The sequence below is a fragment of the Hyla sarda genome, chromosome 13 (genome assembly GCF_029499605.1).
Source record: "Hyla sarda isolate aHylSar1 chromosome 13, aHylSar1.hap1, whole genome shotgun sequence".
NCBI lineage: Eukaryota > Metazoa > Chordata > Amphibia > Anura > Hylidae > Hyla > Hyla sarda.
In genome coordinates this window covers 46,852,182-46,866,155 of record NC_079201.1, presented here as the reverse complement: position 1 = coordinate 46,866,155, position 13,974 = coordinate 46,852,182, and the positions used below count along the sequence as shown (strand labels likewise).

The 13,974-nt window shown below is 42.9% G+C and overlaps 1 protein-coding gene across 5 annotated transcripts in view; it reads left to right on the top strand.

Moving 5' to 3' along the window:
• Nucleotides 1–9,535, top strand: part of TMEM104 (transmembrane protein 104) — a 63,190-nt gene extending 53,655 nt beyond the window's left edge. For all 5 annotated transcript variants that reach the window (XM_056550106.1, XM_056550109.1, XM_056550107.1 and 2 more), the window contains one exon: nt 8,283–9,535. In XM_056550106.1, coding sequence (XP_056406081.1) covers nt 8,283–9,043 — 761 coding nt within the window. In that variant the 3' untranslated portion in view covers nt 9,044–9,535. The remainder of the gene's footprint in view (nt 1–8,282) is intronic.
• Nucleotides 9,536–13,974: the final 4,439 nt, after the last annotated feature.

The window sequence follows — 13,974 nt, the reverse complement described above, 5'->3', positions numbered from 1 at the left end:
TCAATTTTGATCACGGCATCTAGGTGTTTAACCTGTGTAGCTGATGACTTGGATCGTATCGGGGAGCAGAGTCTAAGGTGCTGCTGGTCTTCACCAGAGCCCGCCGCAAGGCAGGATGGGCTTGCTGCGGCAGGCGACACCCAGGTCGCTACCCCACATGGCTCCACCACACAGGTAACTGGGCAAGGCGAGGTACCAAAGGAGGAAGCTGTAGAGTGGTCAACGTAGCAGAAGGTCCAGGCAGGTGGCAAAGGTCCGTAGTCAAAAGGCGTAGCAGGAAGGTCTGGAGACAAGGGTATGGCAAAACAGGCAATAGGGAATGCTTTCTCTGAGGCAAAAGGCACTGAAGATCCGGCAATGAAGTGTGGAAGGTGCAACCACTTATAATGTGGTGTCAGGTGTATTCACTAATTATGGGTGTACTGGCCCTTTAAATTTCAGAGTTCTGGCACACGCTTGCGCCCTAAGGGACAGGGACGCACATGCCAGAGCTGAGAGAGAAAGCTGCAGAAGCGGGACGTGGTGAGTGACGGGCCGGGATTCTCATGCGGGCGCGTCCCGCGATACGAATCCCAGCCCCGCCGGCTGTCGGGGACGGAGGAACACTGTGCTCACAGCCAGTGTTTGTGGCCGGAGCGCAGTGTGTAACATGGTGGTTCCGCCAGCTCATCTGACCGCCCACGGCACGGCCACAGGGATCAGATCGGCTAAGATGGCAGCCGAAGGTCTCCTTACTGGTCTGCCATTAAAGGAGTAGTACAGTCCTGAAAAAACGTATCCCTTATCCTAAGGATCGCAGGGGGTCCGACCGCTGGGGCCCCCCTGCGATCTCCTGTACAGGGCCCTGGCAGCCAGCGGGAAGGGGGCGTGTCAACCACCACACGAAACGGCGACCAACACACCCCCTCAATACAGCGCAATGGCAGAGCCGGAAATTTCCAAAGGCAGCGCTCCGGCTCTGCCATAGAGTTGTATTGAGGGGGCGTGTCAGCCGCCGCTTCATGTGGTGGTCGACACGCCCCCTTCCCGCGGGCTGTCGGGGCTCCGTACGGGCTGCCGGGGCCCCAGCGGTCGGACCCCTCGCGATCCTAGGATAGGGGATACGTTTTTCAGGACTGGACTACTCCTTTAAGCAGACCAGAGAAGTACAGGGTGAGCCATTTATATGGATACACCTTAATAAAATGGGAATGATTGGTGATATTAACTTCCTGTTTGTGGTACATTAGAATATGTGAGGGGGGGGAAACTTTTAAAGATGGGTGGTGACCATGGCGGCCATTTTGAAGTCGGCAATTTTGAATACAACTTTTTTGTTTTTTCAATAGGAAGAGGGTCAAATGGCGCATCAAACTTATTTGGAATTTCACGAGAAAAAAAATGATGTGCTTGGTTTTAACCCCTTAAGGACGCAGGGTTTTTCCGTTTTTGCATTTTAATTTTTTCCTCATCACCTTCTAAAAATCATAACTCTTTCAATTTTGCACATAAAATTCCATATGATGGCTTATTTTTTGCGCCACCAATTCTACTTTGCAGTGACATTAGTCATTTTACCCAAAAATCCACGGCGAAACGGAAAAAAAATGAATTGTGTGAGAAAATTTTAGAAAAAATGTCATTTTTTAAAGTTTGGGGGCTTCCGTTTCTACGCAGTGCATTTTTCGGTAAAAATAACACCTTATCTTTATTCTGTAGGTCCATACGGTTAAAATGATACTCTACTTATATAGGTTGGATATTGTCGTACTTCGGAAAAAAATCATAACTACATGCAGGAAAATTTATATGTTAAAAATTCTCATCTTCTAACCCCTATAACTTTTTATTTTTCCGCATACGGCCGGTATCAGGACTAATTTTGTGCGCCGTATTCTGAAGTTTTTATTGGTACCATTTTTGTATTGATCGAACTTTTTGATCGCTTTTTATTCATTTTTTTCATGATATAAAAAGTTACCAAAAATACGCTATTTTGGACTTTGGAATTTTTTTGCGTGTACGCCATTGACCGTGCAATTTAATTAACGATATATTTTTATAGTTCGGACATTTCCGCATGCGGCGATACCACATATGTTTATTTTTATTTACAGTTTTTTTTTTTTTATGGGAAAAGGGGGGGGGGTGATTCAAACTTTTATTAGGGAAGGGGTTAAATGACCTTTGTTAACTTCCCCCCCCCCCCTTTTTTTTTTTTTTTTTTGCAGTGCTATAGCTCCCATAGGGACCTACAACACTGCACACACTGATCTCTTATGCTGATCCCTGCAAAGCCATAGCTTTGCACGGATCAGTGAGATAGGGGCTCAATTGCTCAAGCCTGTAGCTCAGGCTTGGAGCAATCAAATCCCGATCGGACGCCTCGGAGACAGGTAAGGGGACCTCCGCTTGCGTCCTAGCTGATCGGGACATCGTGATTTTATCGCGATGTCCCGATCAGCCTGACTGAGCTGCCGGGAAGAGTTTACTTTCACTTTCAGACGCGGCAGTCAACTTTGATCGCCGTGTCTGAAGGGTTAACAGCGCGCAGCACAACGATCAATGCCGCGCGCTGTAAGCCCAGGGTCCCGGCTATGAATAGCAGCCGGGACCGACCCGGTGCGATGCGGGGTCACGGGGCGTACAGGTACGCCCTACGTCCTTAAGAGGTTAACGTAACTTTATTCTTTCATGAGTTATTTACAAGTTTCTGACCACTTATAAAATGTGTTCAATGTGCTGCTCATTGTGTTGGATTGTCAATGCAACCCTCTTCTCCCACTCTTCACACACTGATAGCAACACTGCAGGAGAAATGCTAGCACAGGTTTCCAGTATCCACTTTCCAGGAAACTGTTCATCTAGGAATGCTCGGACCTGACACCCATAATGTGGTGGTCACCATCTTGCTGGGAAAACTCAGGGAACGTGCCAGGTCCAAGCATTCCTAGATGAATAGTTTCCTGGAAAGTGGATTGGTCGCCGTGTGCCAGTTGAATGGCCCCCAAGGTCTCCCGATCTGACTCCCTTAGACTTTTATCTTTGGGGTCATCTGAAGGCAATTGTCTATGCTGTGAAGATACGAGATGTGCAGCACCTAAAACTACGGATACTGGAAGCCTGTGCAAGCATTTCTCCTGCGGTGTTGCTATCAGTGTGTGAAGAGTGGGAGAAGAGGGTTGCATTGACAATCCAACACAATGGGCAGCACATTGAATACATTTTATAAGTGGTCAGAAACTTGTAAATAACTAATGAAAGAATAAAGTTACGATAAAACAAAGCACATCATTGTTTTTATTGTGAAATTACCAATAAGTTTGATGTGTCACATGACCCTCTTCCTATTGAAAAAACTAAAGTTGGATTCAAAATGGCCGACTTCAAATGGCCGCCATGGTCACCCCCCATCTTGAAAAGTTTCCCCCTGACATATACTAATGTGCCACAAACAGGAAGTTAATATCACCAACCATTCCCATTTTATTAAGGTATATCCATATAAATGGCCCACCCTGTAAATCACAGATAACACTGATCAGTGCTATGCAATCTTGATATCTAAAGATTGCAATGTATAGTCCCCTGTGGAGACTATAAAAGTGTGAAAAACAAAAAAGTTTTAATAAAAGTGAATAAGCCTCTCCCCCAATTAATAAAATCCCCCTCTTTTCCTATTAAATATAAAAACATTGTTAATGATCCTGTACGTTGAATGGCGTAAATAAAATAAGATAAAACACCCAAATCCAAAAATATTGATTTTTAATCACATCACATCATATATCAGAAAAAAAAATTATTAAAAGCGATCAGAAACCCATCAGAATAAGAATGGCACAGAAAAAAATACAGATCACAGCACAAATAGTGAGCACCCATGCATCCCCATATATGGAAAAATAAAAATGTTATAGGGGTAAGAAGATGACAATTAAAAATTTTGTTCAATAAATTTTGACTTAAAAGTAGGGCAATATTAGAAAAACTATATAAATTGGCTATAATTTTAATCTTATTGACCTACAGAATAAAGAGATCCAATCCTTTTAACCATAAAGTGCACTGCATAAAATCAAACCCTACCAAAAGTTGCAAAATTGATGTTTTCTCTTCAGTTTTCCCCACAATTAATTTTTTTTTTTTTTTGCCATACATTTTGCAATTGGTCACGCAAAAATCAAGCCCTCATATAGGTCTGTAGGGAGAAAAAAAAATTGAGGCTTTTAGAAGGTGGTTTCGGCCCCAAATTTCCCTTTCAGTGCATCACTAGTGACAAATTTATCAAGTGTCGTGCAACATTTGATGAATTTGTCCCATGCAGTAGACCAGAAATGATAGATTTCCCCATGGTGTGTACCACATTGAACACAGACCACAGAAAAATTGTCACAGGAGTCTAAAAAGAAAATTATGAACATGCATGTTAAAGGTAAAGGCTATAAGACCATCTCCAAGCAGCTTGATGTTCCTGTGACTACAGTTGCACATATTAGTCAAAGGTTTAAGTATTGTAAACCCGACATGTTTTGTCGGGTTGTGCGCAGAATTTGGCGCATTGTGCCACAAATTGTGTTTGCGCCAGAATTTGCAAACCCGATTAACTCCCCGTTTTTACTAAAAAAAAAAAAAGCGAGTGTGGCCACCAAAAAGGGGGTGTGTCCCCGGCATTTAAAAAACATCCTAAAATATTTACTAAGGTTTCCACTGGAAATGTGGTGGATTTGAGCTCTGGAAAACCTCACAGCTCAGAGCATGTGTAAATACATTTTTTTAAAATAAGCAAAACGTAGGGAAACCTTAGTAAATACCGTAGAAAAATATCTCTTGTTAAAAAAAAAAAAATCCACAAAGAAAACTACACTCCACTCTTAGTAAATCGGGACAACTGTCTTTACGTTTAATTTTGTCAGTTTCAGGTTATTTCCGGGAGAAGAATTGAGCAAGCTTACAGTAAATTGGTTCGTAAAGGAACCTCGCTGCTCGGCCATTGATTACTGTTGTCTGCATGAATTAGTCTAGCTTTCCAAGTGCTCTGGTTGTCTGAAAAAGTCCGGGATGACAGTCTTAGGTCTCTTAGTACTGTGTCAACCTTTTTCCAGGGACAGGAGCACTTTGAAAGCTGAACTCATTTATGCAGACTAAAGTAATCAACGGCCGTGCCGCTAGGCTCCTTACGAACCAATGTACTGTTAGTTTGCTCAACTCTGTTGTTTTATCTGTCATTAACCCCTTGCCGCAAATGGACATTCATGAACGTCCATTTGCGGCCCCCGAGGTATGAAGTGCGCTCAGTAGGTGAGCGCGCATCATACCCGGGGGGGTCCCGGTTGCTATAAGCAACCTGGACCCACGGCTAATGCCGGACATCGCCGATCGGGCTGATGTCCGGCATCAACCCTTTAGACGCAGCGATTAAACTTGATCGTCACGTCTAAAACCAAATAAATTGACGGTTAGCTCAGTGGTGCTTTTCGGGACCGCCTTGGTGACATCGCAGCGTCCTGAACAGCTTGCAGGATGTGAGGAGGATCCCTACCTGCCTACTCGCTGTCCGATCGCCGAATGACTGCTCCTTGCCTGAGATCCAGGCAGGAGCAGTCGAGCGGCAATAACACTGATCAATGTCATGCTATTGCATGGCAGTAATCAGTGTAGGAAATCAGTGTGTGCAGTGTTATAGTCCCCTATGGGGGCTATAACATTGCAAAAAAATAAATGAAAATAAAGTGTTAATAAATGTGATTTAGCACCTTCCCTAATAAAAGTTTGAATCGCCCACCTTTTCCCATAAAAAAAAAAAAAAAAAACCTGTGTAAATAAAAAGAAACATATGTGGTATCGCCACGTGTGTAAATGTCCGAGCTATAAAAATATATTGTTAAAGGGGTACTACCGTGGAAAACCTATTTTTTCTTTTTCTTTTTTTTCTTTTTTTCATCTACTGGTGACAGAAAGTTAAATAGATTTGTAAATTACTTCTATTAAAAAAATCTTAATCTTTCCAGTACACTACAGAGGAAATGGTTTTCTTTTTTGAACAGAGCTCTCTGCTGACATCAGGACCTTTGTGCTCTCTGCTGACATCTCTGTCCATTTTTGGAACTGTCCAGAGAAGCATATGTTTGCTATGGGGATTTTCTTCTACTCTGGACAGTCCTTAAAATGGACAGAGATGTCATAAAGAGCACTGTGCTCGTGATGTCAGCAGAGAGCTCTGTGTTCCAAAAAGAAAAGAATTTCCTCTGTAGTATTCAGCAGCTAATAAATACTGGAAGGATTAAGATTTTTTAATTAATTTTTTTATTTACAAATTTGTTTAACTTTCTGGCACCAGTTGATTTAAAAAAAAAAAAAAAAAAAAAAGTTTTCCACGGGAGTACCCCTTTAATTTAACTGCAGGGTCAATGGCGTACACTCAAAAAAATTCCAAAGTCCAAAATAGCGTATATTTAGTCACTTTTTATGCCATAAAAAGTGATCAAAAAGTCAGATTAAAACAAAAATGGTACCAATAAAAAGTTCAGATCACGGCGCAAAAAAAAACGCCCCTTATACTGAAAAATAAAAAAAGTTATAGGGGTCAGAAGAGGACATTTTTCAACATATTAATTTTGGTGCATCAATTGGGTATCCTTGCTACCGTATTGACCTACAGAATAAATATAAGGTTACATTTTTACCGAAAACTGCACTGGGTAGAAACAGAAGCCGCTAAAAATTACAAAATGGCTTTTATTTTATTTTGCCCCACAAATAATTTTTTTCTGGTTTCGCCGTAGATTGTGGTGAAATTATTAATGGTATTACAAATTAAAATTGTTGGCGCAAAGAACAAGCCCTCATATGGATTTTTAGGTGGAAAATTGAAAGGGTTACGATTTTTAGAAGGTGAGGAGTAAAAAACTAAAGTGCAAAATTGAAAAAGTAATTTTGCCCATGTCTGTATGTTCTGCGAAGTAAACCCATTAAATTCCATGGTGCAGATGCTGCCATAGGCAAAATTATTTAAAGGGGTACTCCGCCCCTAGACATCTTATCCCCTATCCAAAGGATAGGGGATAAGATGTCAGTTCGCCGCAGTGCCGCTGCTGGGGACCCCCGGGATCCCCGCTGCGGCACTGCGCTATCATTACAGCACAGAGCGAGTTCGCTCTGCACGTAATGACGCGCAATACAGGATAGGGGATAAGATGTCTAGGGGCGGAGTACCCCTTTAAGCTTAACAACTAATATATTCAGCTAATAATAAATGCCACAATGATGTGTAAATAGAATATAAAAGTCCCCATTAGAGAGGATTATGTACATTTGTAAAAAAAATTAAAAAAAACTTCAGTAGAAACTTCATGAAATAACCACAACTAATTTGTGTCACCATTAGGACCTACTATGCTGTCACTTGCCCAATTTTTCATTGGTATCTGTTTCTTAAAGGCTGGGTCACATGGTTCCTTTTTTTTTTTTTTTTTTGCAGTTTTGCTGCGTCTTGAAGCGCAGCTTTTGCATGTAAAATAGCAGTCACAGCATAATGATACCTGACACAACCCATTGACTTGACCCATGTGATTTCAGTTTGTTCTGCCTGCATAGCTTTGCTTTCTCTAGTTTGGTACCGTTACATTTTTCTCTAGTCTTAACTAACTTTAATAGAATGAAGTCCATAAAAGTTCTTGATACATTTCTGAATTGAGTCGCCCAAGCTGAATAAAAAAACAACAAAAAACGTTGATTGATTGAACAGTTGCCTGTCCCTTTCTAAGTCTGACAAAGAAATATTGAGTAAATTATCTCTGATCCATCTCATATGCTATAAAAATCTATTTACGGTACTTGCAACCTATCAGCCCTGAGTGCCCGCAGGCGAAAGGAGATTAAAATCCTCAAGCAAATCCATAAACCAGATCACGTTTAAATGTCACAAAACATATCCTCCCACCACCCCACCCACATAGAACACGCATGCCTAAGAATACTCGTAACCCTTTATTGCTCACAATGATAAAGAGGGGGCTCTGTCCTTGCAGCACTGTGGGGATGAGAGGTTGTAGTGTCAGGGGCCTGCTTCTACCAGTGATTTATGGAGCGGGTAATGAGTTTTCACAGCTTTACTGCCACTTTGTTCTCATCTGAGTCAGTCTCATAAATCGTGAAGACAACAGTTTAACTCTTGACTGGCCGATTGCTCACTGTAAAATTTCAGGGGGAAAGGAGAGGATTGCTTCTGAATAACATGTAGAGTACAACGTTATCATGATTTTTGATCACTTAACTCCCTTTTATTATATATTTCACTGCAGCTTTCATCATCATGATTGTAATGGCGCTCATCCGTATTGGTCAAGGCAAAGGAGAAGGAAAACCTCCTCTGGCAGATACCTCAGGAATCCGAAATCTTTTTGGGGTGTGTGTGTATTCATTTATGTGCCAACATTCTCTGCCTTCGTTGATCACCCCGGTGTCCAGAAAAAAACACCTGACAGGACTTGTTCTCCTGGATTACACCCTGGTCTTGTCTTTCTACAGCCTTCTTTGCTTCACTGCTATATTCTGCTTCTCTTCTGGGAGTCTGATGGACATGTATACCCTTAACTTTAGTGGGTGCAGTCCTTTTGTGCCTGCAGTGATTGGCTACTTCCTCGGATTGTTCCCTGTGTTCACCATCAGCACCAATTTCCCTATCATAGCGGTGACCCTACGAAACAACTGGAAGACTCTTTTCCATCGGGAAGGCGGCACATATCCCTGGTTTGTGGACCGTGTAGTATTTCCTCTAATAACACTGGTACCTCCTATCATTGTGGCACTTTGTACAAACCACCTCGAAATCCTTGTAAGTGTCACAGGTGCCTATGCAGGAAATGGAATCCAGTATGTTATTCCCGCCTTTCTAGTGTTTTGCAGTCGCAAAGACTCTGCCCTGGTTTACGGACCTGATAGTAACAATAAGCACCGATCTCCTTTTAAACAAGTGGGTTGGGTGTGGTTTGTTCTTCTATGGGCACTTTCCTGCTTTATATATGTCACTGCCAACATAATCCTGACTGATGTTAACCTGTAACCATTACAAGCCGTGACCATCAAGGGCGGTTATGTGCAGGACACATGAAAAGCCTTTGTTTAAAGACACACTGCCAGAAATTCTCTGGGGCTGGTCCCATCCTCTCTGGACATATCCTGTGCTATAATGAAGCCTGGACATTCATAATCATTTCAGATAATGACAGTTGTGTTGAAAACAGTTAAACAGTGCCTTGTCTTCTTTCTGGCATTTAAAGGGTTCACTGTCAGGAGGACATTGCCTGTCCATGACGTGTTTGTATTGCACTGGCATGTAAAAGGGCCAGCTCTTGCCTTTTTATATTTAAAGGGAATGCAGGCACACCTTACAGCTGTATAGAATTCTTGTCTGTGAGGTGGTCTGATCCACGGAGAGTTATATCCTCCAGCACAAGCTTGCTGCTCTGTGAATACCGACATAAAGGACTTGCTACACTGTGCACAGTGGTTAGCTAGTTTGTAACCTAATAAAATGAAGTAATTGAAGACTCAATTTGTGTATTTCTTGAAGGACTTTCTTTAAAAATAAATAAAAAAAACAAGGTAAATGCAATGCTTACACAGCACGTGCCCTGGGCATACTGATTACAGATGCTTCTGGCGCTGATTAGATTCCTTCGCCACCCCACCCCCCTTCTCATCTCGCTCAAGGAGCAGAGGTGATTTATGAGTACATTACTCCTGGCCCTGATGAAATCTGTATGGGGAATAACTTTGCTTGTTTTTTTACTGTGTTAACTATGCTTTTTGTTTTGAGTTGCACAGTGACATTTATTGTCTGTTTGTTATTAGGTTAAAAGAAATATCTACTTAAATTAGAATAACCACTATTCCTCCTGTAGTGTTCGTATGTGTTTTCTCACAGTTAAAAAAAAAATGCTTCTTAAAATTTAACTGCAAAAAGCTCTTCAATAACCACCTTCGATTTCAGTGCTTCTTCTGATGTGGGTTTTATGTATATTTTCAGGGATTTTTTTTTTATTTTTTTTTAAAGTTCCCATTGACTTCTATGTGAGCTTTCAAAGGGAACCACCCTGAAAAAAGACCATGTTGCTTCTTTTTGTTTCAGTGCTGTTTCATGCTGTGCTGAGTGTTTTGTTTTTGAGTTGTTTAGGGCATTTGTGTTTTTTATTTTTTTTTCCCCCATGTAAACATACCCTAACGATAGGTTCACATAGGTCAGATGTGCTGCACACAGTTTCTACAGCAGATCCATAAATAATTTGCATACAAATTTGCAAGGAAACTTTGTACCGAATTGTAAAAATTTTGTGCAGATTTTTTTTTCTTGCAATTATGAGGGAAAAAATGCAATTGTTTTGGAAACCACAGCTGTAGATTTTCTACTACAATACTGGCTTTGGGAAATATGCAAAAATTCTACGCACAAGTTGCAGATACTTAATTCTGCACAATACTGTGGGTCGATTTCTGCACAGACCATTTACACTGAATGTGGATGAGATTTGTAGAATTTTCACTTACCTGCTACTGTCTGCGGATGTGGGTTTTACCTAGGGATCGACCGATTATCGGTATGGCCGATATTATCGGCCGATAATCACGATTTTGGGCATTATCGGTATCGGCAATTACCTTGCCGTTAAGCCGATAATGCCCCGCCCGCACCGCGCCGCTTCGCACCCCCCCCCACCGTAGTGCTGGGTGGTATACCGGTATGGATTTTTGCCCATACCGCTATACCGGTCGGGCCCCTCCCCCACCCTCCGAGTCAATAAAAAAAATCAAACTTACCCGTAATGGGCGTGGTGAGGGCCATCCATCCTTCCTTCGTGTAGTGTCCGGCGGCATGCCGGGTGGAGGGTGAACCGGTCCGGGCTGTCCTTCTCCGGGGGTCCTTTTCTCCACTCCGGGCAGGCTCCAGCCTAGTATGCTGCATAGACGCCGCTACGCCGTGACGTCAGGTGCGTCGCTGCGCACGGGCATCACTGCGCAGCGGCGTCTATGCTGCATTACTAGGCCGGAGCCTGCCCGGAGTGGAGAAGATGACCCTCGGAGAAGAAGGACAGCCCGGACCGGTTCACCCTCCACCCGGAATGCCGCCGGACACTACAGGAAGGATGGATGGCCCGGACCACCCTGACAGGTAGGGGGAGAGAAGCGGGTGGTGGCGGCGGCGGCCTATGGGACCGCAAAAGCCACTGCAGTGCATTGATTTCAAGCGCCCGCTTTAAATCAATGATCTTCAGCGGTGTCGAAGGGGGATAAATAGCCGATAACTTATACCGGAATATCGGTATAAGTTATCGGCTATCGGCCCTAACCTCCACCGATTATCGGTATCGGCCCTAAAAAACGATATCTGTCGATCCCTAGTTTTACCTGTGCAAATTCACTGCATTTCTGCTACTTGGACATATTCTAATCATCCATATCCAAAGGAAGAATCAGCATTGGATGACCTCTGGTCCTGTGCAGCTGTATCCAATAGCTCACCACAGCTATACTCCTAACAACTTCCACTGAAGGATACAGCAGCAGTGACAAGGTCTGGTATACCGGACCTTGTCACTGGTGCTGTGTCCTTTGGTGGAAGTTGTTTGGACTTATTATAAGGTAAAACCACATGTGACTGCAAAGCTGAAGATTTTCCATCCAGACTTGCAAGAGGAAAATCTGTAGCTGTTCTGTAAATCTGCACCAAACTTATTGGTGTGTAATGTGAAAAGAAAAAGCAAGTAAAATATCAACCGGTAATCCCAGCAAAATCCACACTGTTAAATTTTAATCCGAACCATTATTTTTTACTCAGCATGTAAAAGAGATTAGTTGGTGCTGTAATGAGCAACAGCTTTTCCAACTGCAAATCTGTAGCCAAAAAATCCGTAGTGTACCCACCCTATATAACCGTAGGCTTAGTCACACATGGAATTTTCTCTGTGCAGTTTTTACTGCAAATTAGTGATGTTTGCACTAAATTATTGCAGTATGTGTTACATGGGGATTTTGCTGCAGACTTTGGTGCGGATTCACTCCAGATTTCACCCACATATATTTAAGGGATGGTATCTGTGGTGAAAATCTACAGTATCTCTGTAAGCAGAATGAGCATAGAAGTATCTGATCGTGGGGGGGTGTCTGACTGCTGGCACCCCCATCGATGTCCAGAACAGGGCCCCAGCTTTCAGAAAGGGCGTTTGCGGTACACTGCATGCACTCCATTAATTTGTGCTATATTTTGGCTGCTGTACTTGTACTGATGCAAAGAAAAGCCGGGCCTGGTCTGGATGGATAACCCCTTTAATATCCTCCAGGTGTAGTATGGCATGAGACATATATCGCACAACGTAAAACATCCAACAATGTGCAGCATGATGTACTGTGTCTTTTTTTTTTTTTTTTTTTTTTTACCTTTTTACAGGAAATAGGTTTATTTTTGTATTTTTATTGCAGATTGTTTAAGGCTGCACAGATTAGGTAAAAGTAATATCACTGAAGCCTATCTTTAACCCTTTGAGGACACAGACCATTTTGTTCTAAGGACACAGACCTATATGAGGGCTTGTTTATTGCGTGGCCATTTGTACTTTGTAATTACACCTTTTATTTTACTATAAAATGTATGCACAACCCAAAAAAATTTTTTTTTTTGGGGGGGGGGGGCAATTTGGCTAATTTTGTAGAGTTTTGTTTTTACACTGTGCACTTTGCAGTAAAATAACATGTAATCTTTATTCTGTGGGTCGATGCAATTAAAATTGTTTCCCCCTGTTTACACACTTTTCTGTTGTTGTACTGCTTTTAAAAAATCAAGCTTTAAAATAAAATTTTTACAATTTCCCTAATTTTTCCTTAACATTTTTTAGTTTTTATATGGGACTGTATGAGGGCTAATTTCTTGTGCTGTGATCTGTAGTTTTTATAGGTACCACTTTTGCATGTATGTCTTTTTAATTAGAAACAAGAAGAAATGAGTTCTTAGCTTATCTGAGATAAACGTGCACTGCAGTACTTAACCCCATGAGGACCTAGGGCATAAAAGTACGTCCTGGCTCCCTGGTACTTAAGGACCCAGGGCGTACCTGTACACCTGTGGGAATTTCGATCCCTGCCGGGCGGGGACAGGGTGCCTGCTGAAATCATTCAATGCCGAGGGGGTCCCAAGACCCCCTGTCCTGAATTCACACCGGCGATCTGCGGCGATTCCGGATCATACGGGTCACGTGTGACCCGATGACCCGTAATTGGAAGGTGATTGGTGGTGTACTATACACCACTAATCACCTCCTGTTGCTGGGGGGGAAGTGGCGATCCCGTCACCTCCCCAGGAATGCTGCTATTTGTCTGACCAATAGCAGCCAGCAGAGCAAGGGTTAATGTCCCCTTCTCTCAGCTCTGCTCGCCCACCAAGCTCAGTCCGCGGGCAGAGCTGAAAGAAAGAACCAGGAACCCCCCCCCTCTGCCAAGATCTGTGCCCCTCAGGGATGAAGAAAAGCTGTGTAGTGCAAAGTGAGCTTCAGTGTACAGGGACAGGTAGGATCCCCTAATAGATCAGGCACGACCCGGGTTAGGGTTTCAAGGTGCCGTATTTGGTCCTCCTTTTTTCTTTTATTTTTTTTGGGCCGCAGCTTTTTTTTTCTTTTGTTTTTAAAGCGGTGTGTAATTTCTAATCACACACCGTTTTATATATGTTACACCATACATATGCACTACACACTTCCCCTTACCCCCCGTAGCAAAAAGGTGATGGCGGAGGATGCATATGCATTACTTGACTCTGAATCTGCCAGTAAGGATGAGGGAGATCCTACTTTTCTATGTTCTTCCTTGTCATCGTCATCATCTGGCAGTGATGATGAGTCCCCCAGAAGGTGGAGGAGATGCCGCAGGCGAGGCCACACAGCACCCATGATAGTGTCCCAGTGGCCGACCCGCAGACAAGCGTACTGGAGCCCCCTTCTGGTGAACCTG